The sequence below is a fragment of the Mobula birostris genome, chromosome 4 (assembly GCF_030028105.1).
Source record: "Mobula birostris isolate sMobBir1 chromosome 4, sMobBir1.hap1, whole genome shotgun sequence".
Lineage (NCBI taxonomy): Eukaryota > Metazoa > Chordata > Chondrichthyes > Myliobatiformes > Myliobatidae > Mobula > Mobula birostris.
The window spans coordinates 144272768-144291229 of NC_092373.1; the positions used below are offsets into that span (position 1 = coordinate 144272768).

At 43.7% G+C, this 18462-nt stretch overlaps 1 protein-coding gene across 5 annotated transcripts in view; it reads right to left on the minus strand.

The window, feature by feature from the left end:
- Positions 1 to 613: 613 nt before the first annotated feature.
- Positions 614 to 18462, minus strand: part of il2 (interleukin 2) — a 108075-nt gene continuing 90226 nt past the window's right edge. For all 5 annotated transcript variants that reach the window (XM_072254740.1, XM_072254741.1, XM_072254743.1 and 2 more), the window contains 2 exons: positions 14341 to 14481; positions 614 to 1549 (listed from right to left, as the gene is read on the minus strand). In XM_072254740.1, the coding sequence (XP_072110841.1) occupies positions 1451 to 1549; positions 14341 to 14481 (240 nt within the window). In that variant the 3' untranslated portion in view covers positions 614 to 1450. The remainder of the gene's footprint in view (positions 1550 to 14340; positions 14482 to 18462) is intronic.

Here is an 18462-nt window from a genome sequence, read left to right on the forward strand (position 1 = left end):
CAGCCACGGGTGCACTACCTTCCTTGATTTATTCTTTTGCCAAACTGGGATGAACATTTGTTGCAGTTCATCCATGCAACCTTTAAATGCTTGCCATTGCATATCCACCGTCAATCCTTTAAGTGTCATTTGCCAGTCTATCTTAGCTAATTCACGTCTCATACCTTCAAAGTTACCCCTCTTTAAGTTCAGAACCTTTGTTTCTGAATTAACTATGTCACTCTCCATCTTAATGAAGGATTCCACCATATTATGGTCACTCTTACCCAAGGGGCCTCTCACGACAAGATTGCTAATTAACCCTTCCTCATTGCTCAAAACCCAGTCCAGAATAGCCTGCTCTCTAGTCGGTTCCTCGACATGTTGGTTCAAAAAACCATCCCGCATACATTCCAAGAAATCCTCTTCCTCAGCACCTTTACCAATTTGGTTCACCCAATCTACATGTAGATTGAAGTCACCCATTATAACTGCTGTTCCTTTATTGCACACATTTCTAATTTCCTGTTTAATACCTGTTTATCTTATTTGATTAATCCAAATGTTCCCAGTTACCGTCATTTCTGAAGAGCACACTTGTAAAATAATTTTCAATGAAACATAATTTCCAGAAATTTTATTATGACACAGCATAAAAAATTTTGAAGAATGATACAAATATTATTCTCAATTTCATGGTTACATTTGAAGCAATAAAAAACAACTGCCTTTGTCATCCATGACCTTTTGAAATGAATGGGTTTACATCAGCACTATGATTTGAAAACCATAGCTTTCATGCTTATTATTGACCTGTTTAAATCAGAGGCATCATCTTAGCTCTTTCAATTGTTCCCCTTTCAGAATAAATGAATGACATGCCCACACAATAAGACTTAAACCAAAAGTAAAATTAGTCTTTGGGCTAAGAGTGTTAAAAGCTGCTCATACTATATTGGTCACCCAGGTAAATTGTCATTAATATTATCCTTCTGTACTGTATCCATTCCTCTTGGGATCTGAGGAACTACTGAAGCCTGTGTATACTTAACCTTGAACCATTTTGCATCAGTTTTAAAATTAAGTGCATATAAAATACTTTTCTAAATTACATGAATAAAAAAATACTGGACTTGTAGTAACTGCTACCTAACTATTCACCGAGGCTAGAATATCAATATAGCACAGCTGTGATGAAAGGGTTTTTTAAAGATGTGGACATAGAATCTAACTCAAATTTCCTTTGCATTGCTCAAATTACTAACTTCATTGCTTATGAAATAGTGAATTGAATAAAATGAAAACAAAATTGATTAATTCTTATAAAAATAAGCATTATTCACATTAAATTTTGTACATTTAGTCAGAAGATTGACATTAAGTTAAATATAAAATTCAATATTTATGACTACAGTATTTACAATTATTTACAGATAATATTCACAATTCACTATTTACATGCTAAATAGAGTTACTGTTCTTTCTTCAACTTCCTTCGTACAAGATCTTCAAAGGCTTTTAGAAATTCTGTTACACTTTTTTCTTGAAATTCCTCACATGTTGTACAGCCCTAATATTGGATAAGAACACAAGATTACGATGGCACATTGTCGCAGCTCTTAAATGAATATTAAATGTCAACCATATTTTCCAAGAAAAGCAAATAAACCAAATGCAAGATATCAGGATTACTTTCCAAGAATGGATAGTGCAATCCGGGTCACATTACAATCGAGGAACATGTTTGTAGAGCGGATATTGAACTGTTGGACCTTGGTCATATTCCACCGAGATACAACACTGGGCGGCACGGGAGGTCGTTCCTGCCTGTGGCCATTCAACTTGCAGCTCCTCCCGTGGAGGGTCAGACACCCTGAGCCAATAGACTGGTCCTGGACTTATTTTCCATCTGGCATAGTTTGCATTTTGTTGTTTGATTGTTGAGGGTTTTTGTATTGCTATATTTACACTCTATTCTTGGTTGGTGCGGCGGTAACGAAACCCAATTTCCCTCGGGATCAATAAAGTATATCTATCTATCTAACACACAGACTGACAAAACAAATCGAGACAAGGAAGAAAATAAAACATTAGCACCAACCTTGACCAAAGGTCACCAGCAAAAGAGAATTACACTACTTCCCATTTATTTTGGCCTGCCATAAGTTGGCATTGCACCTCTGTCAATAACACAAACTTCAGTTTTCTACTTGCCTTTGTAAATCACTACTTTGGTGTCAAAAAAGAGAGATGACCTCAATGTCAACGAACAGCCTCTGCTCCTGCCTAATGCAATCCATTCGGGATAAACTGCATATTTTTTCATCTTAGATTTTTAACATTAGTTAGTTGGAATACAAGTATTTTGGTTGCTGGTGCCATGGAATCAGGTTTCACTGAACATATGGAATACGGTTGGGTGTATCAAATATGTTCAATGGAATATATAAATAGCTGTTTCAATTTCTGTAAGGCTATATTGTTTTTGGAAAGCTTCAGAGATAGCACTTTAAATGTAGATGACAGTCACTTTGTGGCTGGATAAACAGCATTGAAAATTGAAGGACAAATCTGAAGCAAGAATGGATCAATAACATTAAAAAAGATGCAACACATGAAAAAAATTGAAGAAGGTGCTTTTTCATAATGAAATCAACCCAAGTAAAACTAACAAAGGAAGATTCCCTGGAGAACGCAAAGAAGGTGTATGGTGGCAACTCTAGTCACAGTGGCAGCTGCTTTTTCATGGTTTAAGCTCTGACATGATCTCATTTACAAGTAGCTGTTGGAAAGATTTATCTGCAGCCACTTCAACTGTAGATGAGTAGCACAAGTAAATTCAGCAAATTATTCAAACAGTTAATCCCACTTAACACACACAAAAATTGCTGGTGAACGCAGCAGGCCAGGCAGCATCCATAGGAAGAGGTACAGTCGACGTTTCGGGCCGAGACTCTATAGGTGCTGCGTTCACCAGCACTTTTTGTGTGTGTTGCTTGAATTTCCAGCATCTGCAGATTTCCTCATGTCTGAGTTAATCCCACTTATTTCTTTCACGCAGAGGAAAATGTCCTCTTCCACAAGTTTAACACGCTAATGGCCAAGCTGTGGTTGGTCATAAATAACCAAAAGCTTGGATGTAACTTTATTATTACCTCACCAGGTCCAGAACTGAAAAATACAGCAGGATGAAAAAAATTAAGTTGATACAACGATTCTATGTGATGAGTATTGAGTGCGGTTCTAGTTGCTACATTGTAAGAAAGATGAGCAGCTACCATCCAAAGCATGAAGAAGACGCAGCCCACTCAGCTTCATCGATTGAGTATGTAAGGAATACAAATTCCCAGCTCTCTACTTCACCCTCTACCCGTCGCCTGGTCTCACCCATCACCTGCCACCTTGTACTTCTTCCTCTACCACCCCCCAACCTTCTTACTCTGACTTAGAACACAAGAACCAAAGAAATACTCTGACTTAGAACACAAGAACCAAAGAAATAGAAGCAGGAGTCGGCCATCTGGCCCATCGAGCCTGCTCCACCATTCAATAAGATCATGGCTGATCTGACCATGGACTCATCTCCACCTACCTGCCTTTTCCCCACAACCCTTAATTCCACCACTATGCAAAAATCTATCCAACCTTGTCTTAAATATATCTACTGAGATAGCCTGCATTGCTTCATTGGGTAGAGAATTCCACAGATTCACCAATCTTAGGGAGAAGCTTTACACAGTGATTCAAGTGCAGTCTGACCAGTGTTTTGTCCAGCTCTAAAACAATATCCTAGCTTTTACATTATATTGTTGTTACACTGAAGTGTTTGGCACAGAGTGAGGGAGTGGAGATTGGAAAAGTAATCTGGAAATGATGGAAACACCCAGCAGGTCAGACAGCATCTGCGGGAGCTCTTGTAGGAGGAAGATAAATTCCTGATCTTCCAACGAGCACTTTGTGGCCCTGATTGTTTACCTATTTTCCCTGTAAGTCTAACACTGTTATACATTCTGCATCCCAGTTGCACTGCCCTGATGTGCTGATGTAGGAATGACTTGTCAGGACAGCACACAAAATAAAACTCCTCACCGTTCCTCAGTACAAGTGAGAATAACAAAGCAATTATCAAAACGGAGAAGCAGGTAAATCGCAAATTGTGCTTGTGAAACTGCAGAGGGGAGTGGGGGTGGAGGATATCTCTGACGAGCTAAAAGCAGGGTAACCATGGGCAGAAGCTGCAGAGTGACTGGGAGCAGCTGGGGAGTGAAAACAGACAGTAGAACATACGTCACAGGTTTACAAACACACAACCTGCACACAACCTCACACACCAAACACCCAACCTGCACACACCCTCACACACCAAACACCCAACCTACACACACCCTCACACACCAAACACTCAACCCGCACACAACCTCACACACCAAACACCCAACCCACACACACCCTCACACACCAAACACGAAACCTACACACACCCTCACACACCAAAAACCCAACCTGCACACAACCTCACACACCAAACACGAAACCTACACACACCCTCACACACCAAACACCCAACCTACACACACCCTCACACACCAAACACCCAACCTACACACACCCTCACACACCAAACACACAACCTACACACACCCTCACACACCAAACACACAACCTACACACACCCACACACACCAAACACCCAACCTACACACACCCTCACACACCAAACACACAACCTACACACACCCTCACACACCAAACACCCAACCTACACACACCCTCACACACCACACAACCTACACACACCCTCACACACCAAACACCCAACCTGCACACACCCTCACACACCAAACACCCAACCTACACACACCCTCACACACCAAACACGAAAGCTACACACACCCTCACACACCAAACACCCAACCTACACACACCCTCACACACCAAAAACCCAACCTGCACACAACCTCACACACCAAACACCCAACCCGCACACACCCTCACACACCAAACACCCAACCTGGACACACCCTCACACACCAAACACCCAACCTACACACACCCTCACACACCAAACACCCAACCTACACACACCCTCACACACCAAACACACAACCTACACACACCCTCACACACCAAACACCCAACCTGCACACACCCTCACACACCAAACACCCAACCTGCACACAACCTCACACACCAAAAACCCAACCTGCACACAACCTCACACACCAAACACGAAACCTACACACACCCTCACACACCAAACACCCAACCTACACACACCCTCACACACCAAACACCCAACCTACACACACCCTCACACACCAAACACGAAACCTACACACACCCTCACACACCAAACACCCAACCTACACACACCCTCACACACCAAACACGAAACCTACACACACCCTCACACACCAAACATCCAACCTACACACACCCTCACACACCAAACACCCAACCAACACACACCCTCACACACCAAACACCCAGCCTACACACACCCTCACACACAAAACACGAAACCTACACACACCCTCACACACCAAACACCCAACCTACACACACCCTCACACATCAAACACGAAACCTACACACACCCTCACACACCAAACACCCAACCTACACACACTCTCACACACCAAACACACAACCTACACACACACTCACACACCAAACACCCAACCTACACACACCCTCACACACCAAACACCCAACCTACACACACCCTCACACACCAAACACCCAACCTACACACACCCTCACACACCAAACACCTAACCTACACACACCCTCACACACCAAACACCCAACCTACACACACCCTCACACACCAAACACGAAACCTACACACACCCTCACACACCACCCAACCTACACACACCCTCACACACCAAACACCCGACCTACACACACCCTCACACACCAAACACGAAACCTACACACACCCTCACACACCAAACACCCAACCTACACACACCCTCACACACCAAACACCCAACCTACACACACCCTCACACACCAAACACGAAACCTACACACACCCTCACACGCCACCCAACCTACACACACCCTCACACACCAAACACCCAACCTACACACACCCTCACACACCAAACACGAAACCTACACACACCTTCACACACCAAACACCCAACCTACACACACCCTCACACACCAAACACGAAACCTACACACACCCTCACACACCAAACACCCAACCTACACACACCATCACACACCAAACACCCAGCCTACACACACCCTCACACACCAAACACGAAACCTACACACACCTTCACACACCAAACACCCAACCTACACACACCCTCACACACCAAACACGAAACCTACACACACCCTCACACACCAAACACCCAACCTACACACACCCTCACACACCAAACACCCAACCTACACACACCCTCACACATCAAACACCCAACCTACACACACCCTCACACACCAAACACCCAACCTGCACACAACCTCACACACCAAACACGAAACCTACACACACCCTCACACACCAAACTTCCAACCTACACACACCCTCACACACCAAACACCCAACCTACACACACTCTCACACACCAAACTTCCAACCTACACACACCCTCACACACCAAACACCCAACCTACACACACCCTCACACACCAAACACCCAACCTACACACACCCTCACACACCAAACACGAAACCTACACACACCCTCACACACCAAACACCCAACCTACACACACCCTCACACACCAAACACGAAACCTACACACACCCTCACACACCAAACACCCAACCTACACACACCATCACACACCAAACACCCAGCCTACACACACCCTCACACACCAAACATGAAACCTACACACACCCTCACACACCAAACACCCAACCTACACACACCCTCACACACCAAACACGAAACCTACACACACCCTCACACACCAAACACCCAACCTATACACACCCTCACACACCAAACACCCAACCTACACACACCCTCACACATCAAACACCCAACCTACACACACCCTCACACACCAAACACCCAACCTGCACACAACCTCACACACCAAACACGAAACCTACACACACCCTCACACACCAAACTTCCAACCTACACACACCCTCACACACCAAACACCCAACCTACACACACCCTCACACACCAAACACCCAACCTACACACACCCTCACACACCAAACACCCAACCTACACACACCCTCACACACCAAACACCCAGCCTACATACACCCTCACACACCAAACACGCAACCTACACACACCCTCACACACCAAAAACCCAACCTGCACACAACCTCACACACCAAACACCCAACCTGCACACACCCTCACACACCAAACATGAAACCTACAAACACCCTCACACACCAAACACCCAACCTACACACACCCTCACACACCAAACACCCAACCTACACACACCCTCACACACCAAACACGAAACCTACACACACCGACACAACAAACACCCAACCTACACACACCCTCACACACCAAACACCCAGCCTGCACACACCCTCACACACCAAACACACAACCTACACACACCCTCACACACGAAAAACCCAACCTGCACACAACCTCACACACCAAACACCCAACCTGCACACACCCTCACACACCAAACACGAAACATACACACACCCTCACACACCAAACACCCAACCTACACACACCCTCACACACCAAACACCCAACCTACACACACCCTCACACACCAAACACCCAACCTACACACACCCTCACACACCAAACACGAAACCTACACACAACCTCACACACCAAACACCCAACCTACACACACCCTCACACACCAAACACCCAACCTACACACACCCTCACACACCAAATACCCAACCTGCACACGCCCTCACACACCAAACACGCAACTTACACACACCCTCACACACCAAACACCCAACCTACACACACCCTCAAACACCAAACACCCAACCTACACACACCCTCACACACCAAACACCCAACCTACACACACCCTCACACACCAAACACAAAACCTACACACACCCCCACACACCAAACACCCAACCTACACACACCTTCACACACCAAACACCCAACCCGCACACACCCTCACACACCAAACACCCAACCTACACACACCCTCACACACCAAATACCCAACCTGCACACGCCCTCACACACCAAACACGCAACTTACACACACCCTCACACACCAAACACCCAACCTACACACACCCTCAAACACCAAACACCCAACCTACACACACCCTCACACACCAAACACCCAACCTACACACACCCTCACACACCAAACACAAAACCTACACACACCCCCACACACCAAACACCCAACCTACACACACCCTCACACACCAAACACCCAACCCACACACACCCTCACACACCAAACATGAAACCTATACACACCCTCACACACCAAACACCCAACCTACACACACCCTCACACACCAAACACCCAACCCACACACACCAAACACCCAGCCTACACACACCCTCACACACCAAACACCCAACCTGCACACACCCTCACACACCAAACACCCAACCTACACACACCCTCACACACCAAACACCCAACCTACACACACCCTCACACACCAAACACAAAACCTACACACACCCTCACACACCAAACACCCAACCTGCACACAACCTCACACACCAAACACCCAACCTACACACACCCTCACACACCAAACACGAAACCTACACACAACCTCACACACCAAACACCCAACCTACACACACCCTCATACACCAAAAACCCAACCTGCACACAACCTCACACACCAAACACCCAACCTGCACACAACCTCACACACCAAACACCCAACCTACACACACCCTCATACACCAAAAACCCAACCTGCTCACAACCTCACACACCAAACACCCAACCCACACACACCCTCACACACCAAACACCCAACCTACACACACCCTCACACACCAAACACCCAACCTGCACACAACCTCACACATCAAACACCCAACCTACACACACCCTCACACACCAAATACCCAACCTGCACACGCCCTCACACACCAAACACGCAACTTACACACACCCTCACACACCAAACACCCAACCTACACACACCCTCAAACACCAAACACCCAACCTACACACACCCTCACACACCAAACACCCAACCTACACACACCCTCACACACCAAACACAAAACCTACACACACCCCCACACACCAAACACCCAACCCACACACACCCTCACACACCAAACATGAAACCTATACACACCCTCACACACCAAACACCCAACCTACACACACCCTCACACACCAAACACCCAACCCACACACACCAAACACCCAGCCTACACACACCCTCACACACCAAACACCCAACCTGCACACACCCTCACACACCAAACACCCAACCTACACACACCCTCACACACCAAACACCCAACCTACACACACCCTCACACACCAAACACCCAACCTGCACACAACCTCACACACCAAACACCCAACCTACACACACCCTCACACACCAAACACGAAACCTACACACAACCTCACACACCAAACACCCAACCTACACACACCCTCATACACCAAAAACCCAACCTGCACACAACCTCACACACCAAACACCCAACCTGCACACAACCTCACACACCAAACACCCAAGCTACACACACCCTCACACACCAAACACCCAACCTACACACACCCTCACACACCAAACACCCAACCTACACACACCCTCACACACCAAACACCCAACCAACACACACCTTCACACTCTCTGTTGTTCCAGTCCTGATGAAGGGTCGTGACCTGAAACGTTATCTATTCTTTTCATGGATGCTGCCTGGCCTGCTGAATTCCTCCAGTATTTTGTGTGTGTTGCTTTGGGTTTCCAGCATCTGCAGATTTTCTCATGTTTGACCTAAGGCATCAGTTCACAGCAGTTTTGGTGTTTCCAATCCGTGATTGGAATTGATTGGCAAGAACAAATTAAAATGAGGCAGCGGCAAGCATAGTGGCCATTGCTGGAGTGGTCATTCTTGGAGTGGTCATTGTTGGAGTGGACAGTGTTAGAGTGGGGATTCCAAGGCGTTACCTCTTTGAGGCTTCAGCGAAGAGAGTATTGAGTGAGAGAAAGTGAAAAAGTTGTGGGTAGATTTCCCCCCAGTTTTTTTATTGTTTTCCTTCTTTATATTTGCACAGTAAGAACAGTAGAGATGCAGGGCAGAATAGTGGGATGCACATCTTGCAGGATGTGGGAAGGTGGGAGACCTCCAGTGGCCTTGACGATTTCACCTGCAAGAAGTGTACCTACCTGCTGCTTCTAACAATCTGTCTTAAGGAGTTGGAGCTGGAACTGGATGAACTCCAGATCATTTCGGAGGCTGAGAGGGTGATATGTAGGACATATATGTATTGAGGTAGTTACTCCCATGGTGCAGGACACAGGATATTGGGTGACAGTCAGGAATAGGAAACAGGTTAAGTAGCCAGTACAGAGCATCCCTGTGGACATCCCCCTCAACAAGAAGTATACCACAGCTTGGATACCGTTGGTGGGGGCGGGGGGGGGGGAACCTAGCACAGAGTCACAGCGGTTAAGTTTCTGGTACCATCTGACTCAGAAAGGGAGGGGGAAGAAGAGGCAAACTGTGGTGACAGGGGATTTGTTAGCTGAAGAACAGGAGGTTGTCCTGTGGACAAGAATGAGATTCCTAAATGGCCTGTTGCCTCTGAGTCCCAGGATCTGGGACATCTCAGATCACATCCTCAGCATTCTTATGTGGGAGAGTAAGCAGCCAGAGGTTGTGGTCCATGTGGGTGCCAATGACATAGGTAGGAAGAGAGACAGGGTTCTTCAAAAGGATTTCAGGGAGTTAGGTGCTAAGTTAAAGGACAGGACCTCCAGGGTTGTGATCTCAGGGTTGCTACCCATGCCACGTGCTAGTGAGGCCAGAACTAGGAAGACTTTAAAGTTTAACACATGGCTAAGCAGTTGGTGTAGAAAGGAGGGTTTCAGGTTTTTTTTTCATTGGGCTCTCTTCCAGGGAAGCTGGGCCCTGTACAGAAGAGATTGTTTGTACCTTGTGGGAAAGTTCGCTATTGCGGCTTGGGAGGGAGGGGGAGGGTTTACACTATTGCAGGGGGTTGGGAACCAGACTGCTGGAATAGATAGTGGAGAGGTTCTGGAGACGGATGTTGTTAAGACCTCAGATAAAGTCAGGAATGAAAAGGTTCAGCATGGTGCGACTGATATCCTGAGCTGCATATATTTCAATGCACCAAATATTGTAGAAAAGGCAGATAAGCTCAGGGCTTGAATCAACATGTAGAATTATGTTACTATATCCACTGGTGAGACTTGGTTGCAGGAGGGGCAGAACTAGCCACTCAATATTCTACAGTTCCATTGTTGTAGATGCAGCAGAACAGGAGGGATTAAAGGAAGAGGGTTGGTGTTACTAGTCCGGGAAAATGTCACTGCAGTGCTCAGTCAGGACTAACTGGATAACTCTTATAGTGAGGCTTTATGGGTGGAACTGAGGAATAGGAAAGGTATGGACTCGCTAATGGGGCTATATTATAGACCACCAAATAGCCTGTGGGATTTAGCGCAAAAAATATTGTAAAGAGATCGCAGACTGTTGCAAGAAACTTAAGGTTGTTATAGTAGGTGATTTTAACTTTTTATATATTGACTGGGACTCCTATACTGTAAAAGGACTGGATGGGATTGAGTTTGTCAAGTGTGTTCAGTAAAGGTTTCTTAATCAGTACATAAAAGTCTCAACAAGAGAGTGTGTGTTACTTGATTTGCTACAAGGGAATGAGATAGGACAGGTGACAAAAGTTTGTGTAGGAGAATTGTGATGGTATTACAAAGGATCTGGCAGGTGTGGATTGGAACAGGTCATCTTCTAGCAAAGCTGTACTTGATAGTGGGAGGTCTTGAAAGGCAAAATGTTGAAAGTACAAAGCTTGTATGTGTCTGTATGAATAAAAGGAAAAGATTACAGGTGTAGGGAACCTTGGTTTTCCAAAGATATTGAGGCCCTTGTTAGAGAAAAAAAATGGAGGTGCATAGCAGGTATGGGCAGGTAGGAAAAAATCAGGTACTTATGGAGTATAAGAAATGCAAGAGAACACTTAAGAAATAAATCAGGAGGGCTAACAGAAGGCACAAGGTTGGCCTAGCAGACATGGTGACTTAGATTCCCAAGAGATTCTACAGATATGTTAAGAGCAAAAGGACTGCAAGAGGCAAAATTGATCCCCTGGAAGATCAGAATGGTAATTCATGCTTGAAGACCGAAAGTGATGAGGGAGATCTTAAATGGAATTTTTGCATCTGTATTTAATCAAGCTTGCAAGCACCAGTTTCACGCTCTCATAACCCTCTGGTTGAAGAATTTTCCCCTCATGCTCCCCATAAACATTTCTCCTTTCACCTTTAACCCGCGGCCATCTAGTTGTAGTTCCATCCATCCAGAAGTTAAAATATTAAGGGTAAAACTATCAGAAACGCCATTATCTGTCCAGATGATATACACCTTACACAACGTATTTTCTCATGCCTCACATGTTGAACAATCCCCTATTTTAGGGTGATAGAACATTGCAGAACAGAATTAAACCCTTTGGCCCTTCTAGTCTATGCTGAACTGTTAATCTGCCTAGTCCTATTGACCTGCACCCAGACCATAAGCCCTCCATACCCCTACCATCCATGTACCTATCCAAATTTCTCTTAAATGTTGAAATTGAACCACTTCCACTGGCAGCTTATTCCACATTCTTCACCACCCTCTTAGTGAAGAAGTTCCCCCTCACATTCTCCTTAAATCATCATTCATTCTTAACCCATTACCTCTAATTCTTGTTTTACCCAACCTCAGTGGAAAAAGCCTGCTTACATTTTCCTTATCAATACCCCTCAAATCTATCAAATCTCCATTAATTCTTCTACACTCTAGAGAATAAAGTCCTAACCTATTCAACCTTTCCTTACAACTCAGGTTCTCAAGTCCTGGCAACATCCTAGTAAATTTTATCTACCGTCTTTCAATCTAATTGATAATTTGCCTGTAGGTAGGTGATCAGAACTGCACACAATACTTCAAATTAGGTCTCATTAATGTCTTATACAACTTCATAAAAGTAAGTACTGACTACAGGCGTTGGGATATTTTGTTGAACACCAATGTGCCAAAAGCTTTCTATAAGGCCCAATTTACCTGTGATGCCACTTTCAAGGAATTTGAAGGAAGTCCCTCTGTCTTCTGCACTCTTCAGTGCCCTACCTTTCACTGTGTAAGTCCTACCCTGGTTTGTCCTCCCAAAGTGCAACACCTCACATTTGTCTGCATTAAATTCCATCTGCCATTTTCCAACCCATTTTTCCAGCTGGTCTAGATCCTGCTTCTAGCTTTGCTGTCCACAATGCCCCCAAGCTTGGTGTCATCTGCAAATTTGCTGATTCAGTTTACTATATTATTATCCAGATCGTCGATAAAGAAGGTAAACAACAAAGGAGACAGCACTGATCCCTGAGACACACCACTAGTCACAGGACTACAGTCAGACAGACAACCATCTAATACCACCCTCTAGCTTCTCCCACAAGGCCAAAGTCTAATCTAACTTACTACCTTATCCTGAACACCGAGCGACTGAACCTTCTTGACGAACCTCCCATGTCAGAACTTGATGCGTGCATTTTTTCTGATATTGAAATAAATATGAATCATTTAATTTATTGGTAGGCCAATAACAGCTGGAATCAGCTATGATTTTCAGCACGTGATTTCACACAAGACATCATTATAGAGGAAAAGAGACACTTGAATTCTTCTTGGGACCAATGATTGGCTTCAAGTTTATCAAAACTAGAAGTGACATTTGGTGCAAGCATGCCTGTGCGACTGGTCCCACTTTGAAAATAAACTGCTTTCGAAAAATGGCACATTTCTTCTACATGCAGCACATAGGATAATGATAATTAAAGAGCCAGTATGTGGTTTTGTCACAGACGACAAACAGAATCCCCTCTGCTCCTCACTAATTATTATGGGGCAACATCACTCTGGGTACATAATAGGAGAAGAAATTGGACAGCTCAGTAAACTTGCACAAAATGGATCATCTTGTAGTTGGTATAAATCTTATTTGTTTTCAGCGACAGCTGAGGCGAAAAAGTTAATTATTTTCCATTTTTGGCAGCTGGGAAAAATCCATCCAGCAGATAAATGGCAAAGTTCAAGCCTTTCCTTTCTTCTTCTTCTCTACATCTCTAAAACACCTCACATTTTGTAAAGCTAATACGAATTAAGAATTTACCTCAGCACGTTTATTATATTCTTTGGCGTTTCTAAATATGATCCATAATGTGGCTATTTCAGGACAGTCAAGTTTGTATTCATAGTCTATAACCTCCAATTCTGAAATGAAGCATTTGAATGCGGTTTCCAAACAGTCATCCTATAGGGGAGGAAAAAAAAAGATTAGATATATTTGGGTAATTCTGAATCTTTTAGAGAGTTCTTCATTACTTGCATGTCATTTAAGAAACTGCATGTTCCAACTAATGAACTGGAAAAGATCCTAGTGTTTAAGAATTTATAATGGGACATTGGTTCCATACTCAACGTGCCACCTCACTATTAAGGTTATGAAACAGCTACAATGGAAGTACTGAATTTCAATTATTAATAAAGCATGATACTAATAAAGCATTCTCATTCATTTTGAACCAACTGATAAATTACAGAACATCATTCAGTCTGGCCAGATCTGAATCTCTAGTTTAAAATCAAACTGGAAAAAGCAGATAAAAGAATTCACTTGATACTGATCTGGGATACTGATCTTAGACATCAAACTTCTTCAGCTTAGTTTTTTTTTCTTCAGCATTATAGAGTGAAATTATATGAAATAATATAAAATAAGTTTAAGTATAAATTATTAAGGAAAATATTCTATACCCCTTACCTTTAGATCTAGATTCAGACAGTATAATATTAGCATCTTAGTAATATGTGAACAAGCTGAAATTGCCTGTTTGAACACTATTGTAGACATCCAGTTTTGTAGGCTTTTGTGCTTAATATAATATCGAGAAATCCCCAATTTAATTCTGCTGTGGTAGAGCTAACTGGCATTCAAAGTGAGGGCAAGCATGAGGAATGTCGAAAGATCAATTCTCTCTCCAATTTCAGTTAGATAGATTGTAAGTTATAGGTTAACCATAACTTGGATCTCTCAATAATATACAGCTACTACTTAATCTTATCCTGCAAAAAGATAAATTCCAGTATTCTTCAATTGATAACAGCCAGGTGTTAAGAGCCAGGAAAGTTCATTTTGAGACGTTTTATTATATATTGATTAGTTACCATTCCCCATCAAACACGACTAATCAGGGTGGGATGCCAGATCTGGTGGCTGGTTGCTATAACTCCTAGTCTTTAATCTTGTTTTGATTCCAAAAGGTGGCTGCATTGACCTTATGATTGCCCATAATTAGATCCAGTTGGTCACCCACTGAGATCCTGAGAGCTGGAAACAATGCATCAGCACATGGGCTGCACTTCTTGCAAACCCCACCACGCTCACAGCAGATGTGGACTGCTGAATGGAGGAAAGTTTCTGGCTGAGTGAAATCTCAGGAAGGATTTTTAGCTATGGATGTTCAGTGGAGAGCAATCTGACTGGGCACATCACATTCTGGTATGGGTCCTTCAATGAACAAGATTGCAAGAGGCTGCAGAGGGCTATAGACTCGGCTCCGTTATGGAAACAACCCTCCTCACCTTGGAGGACCATCATCACCCAGGTCATCTCTTATTCTCCTCACCACCATATAGGAGTTACAGGAACCTGAAGAAACACACTCAATGACTTAGAAACAGCTTCTCCTCCATTATTAGGTTTCTGAACTGTCCATGAATACCACTTCATTATTCCTTTGCTCTTGGCACTATTCATTTATTCTGTAATTTATTAATTTATAGCAACTGTATTAGTAGTAGTAGTAGTAGTCATACTTTATTGATCCCCAGGGAAATTGGTTACTGCTGTACTGTACTGCTGCTGCAAAACAACAAATTTCACATCACATACAAATCTGATTCCGATTCTGAGCTTGGGGGTTCACTGTGGTAGGGGAGGGAAGTGGTGAATGAACTGGGGTGCCAATGTTATTGAATAAAATTTTACTCCAAATTTTAAAGCTTATCAAGCATGATCATTACTATCTCTTCAGTACTTACCAGGCTGTGATTAAAGGTTGAGGTGGAACTTTTTATAAAGCAAAAGTTGATGTATAAAGGAATTGTGGTTCCCTCAGAACACAGTACAACAAAGCTCAACAATTAGAAGCAATTCATGGACTTTTTTCCGCTTTCGAAAACTAATATAATAGACTACAACTGTGATTTTAAAATTACATACACAAATACTTATAAAAGGGAAATTTGTATTATGGGAGATCCTAAAGCAGAAGGTGAGCTAAACCTTAATTTCAAATAAATAATCTTGATATATACAAAATAATATATATCAATATAACAAATTGTGAGCTGAAGGGCCTATTCCTGTTCTGTATTCTATGTAAGTGACTGTGGTACTAAGCTTAGAGATGTACAATCAGTACAGACAAGTTCCCAGTGTCACAGCATAGAACAGCATAATGTTGGGATCTTCAGCTCACCACATCTGTGCTGACCATTATGCTCCTCTGTAGTAATCCCACTTGCCTGCATTAATTCCAAATCTCTCTATGCCATGCTCATTCAACCAATTGCCCAGACTCTCCTTAAATAAAACAACAAAACGAATTGAGAGGGCAGATAGCCGTGGCTACTTCCCATAGTGGAGGTGTCTAAAAGTAGAGGACTGCCTCCCCGGCAACTCATTCCAGATACCAACTAATCTTAATACTTGTATGCCCTTGTATCCCAACATCACAGTTTAACAATACGCCCCAGTATACTGAAATCCTCTGTACATGTCCTGCCCTGGTCTGACTTCACAAAGTGCATCACTGCACATTTGTCCAAATTAACTTCCATCCAGCCATTTCTTTGCTGACTTTCCCAATTGACCTATATTCTGTTGTAACTTCAGACAACCTTCGTTGCATCCACCGTACCACCAATTTTGTCATCATCTGCAAATGTGCTAATCATGCCACATACATTCTCAGCTAAAACACTAAATGACCATTCTTGTGATAGGCCCATTATCTGAAAAACAGCCATCTACTACCACACTCAGCTTCCTACAATCAAGCCAATTATGTATCTAATTCCCTGATGAAGGGTCTCAGCCCGAAACGTCGACTGTGCCTCTTCCTAGAGATGCTGCCTGGCCTGCTGCGTTCACCAGCAACTTTGATGTGTGTTGCTTGAATTTCCAGCACCTGCAGATTTCCTCGTGTATGTATCTAATTTGCCACCTTACCCTGAATGCCAGGGGTTCAACCTTCTAGACGAGTCTACCATATGAGACTTCATCAAAGGTGTTATTAAAATCCATGCAAACAATATCTACTTGTCAGCTTTTTCAAAAAAACTCAATAAAAATTGAGAGACCCAGGTTTCCACACACAAAACTATGCTCATTATCCCTAAGCAGTCCTTGTCTTTCCAAGTGCAAGAAAATCCTGTCCCTTAGAACCCCTTTCAACAACTTTCCCACCACTGATGCAAAGCTCAACTGGCCTGTAGTTTACAGAATTGTCCCAGCTGCCCTTCTTAAATAAAGGCACATTAGTTATTCTCCAATGTTCTGTACCTCACCTGTGGCTAACAAAAATACAAAAATTTCTACATGACCCATGCAACCTCCTACCTTGCTTCCCATGACACAGTAAGATACACCCGGTCAGGACCTGTCCAATATTCCTTTACAAGCAAACAGCCAACTTCTGTGAGTTTTTAAAATCTTATGCCATTGATATTAGCCTACCCTTTTTTTTCCTTCGACAAATATCAGTTATAAACTTTTTGTATGACATCTTAAAACTACTGGAATATAGAAACATAGAACATAGAATAGTACAGCACAGTACAGGCCCTTCGGCCCACAATGTTGTGCCGACCCTCAAACCCTGCCTCCCATATAAGCCCCCACCTTAGATTCCTCCATATACCTGTCTAGTAGTCTCTTAAACTTCACGAGTGTATCTGCCTCCACCACTGACTCAGGCAGTGCATTCCACGCACCAACCACTCTCTGAGTAAAAAACCTTCCTGTAATATCCCCCTTGAACTTCCTACCCCTTACCTTAAAGCCATGTCGCTTGTATTGAGCAGTGGTGCCCTGGGGAAGAGGCGCTGGCTATCCACTCTATCTATTCCTCTTATTATCTTGTACACCTCTATCATGTCTCCTCTCATCCTCCTTCTCTCCAAAGAGTAAAGCCCTGGCTCCCTTAATCTCTGATCATAATGCATACTT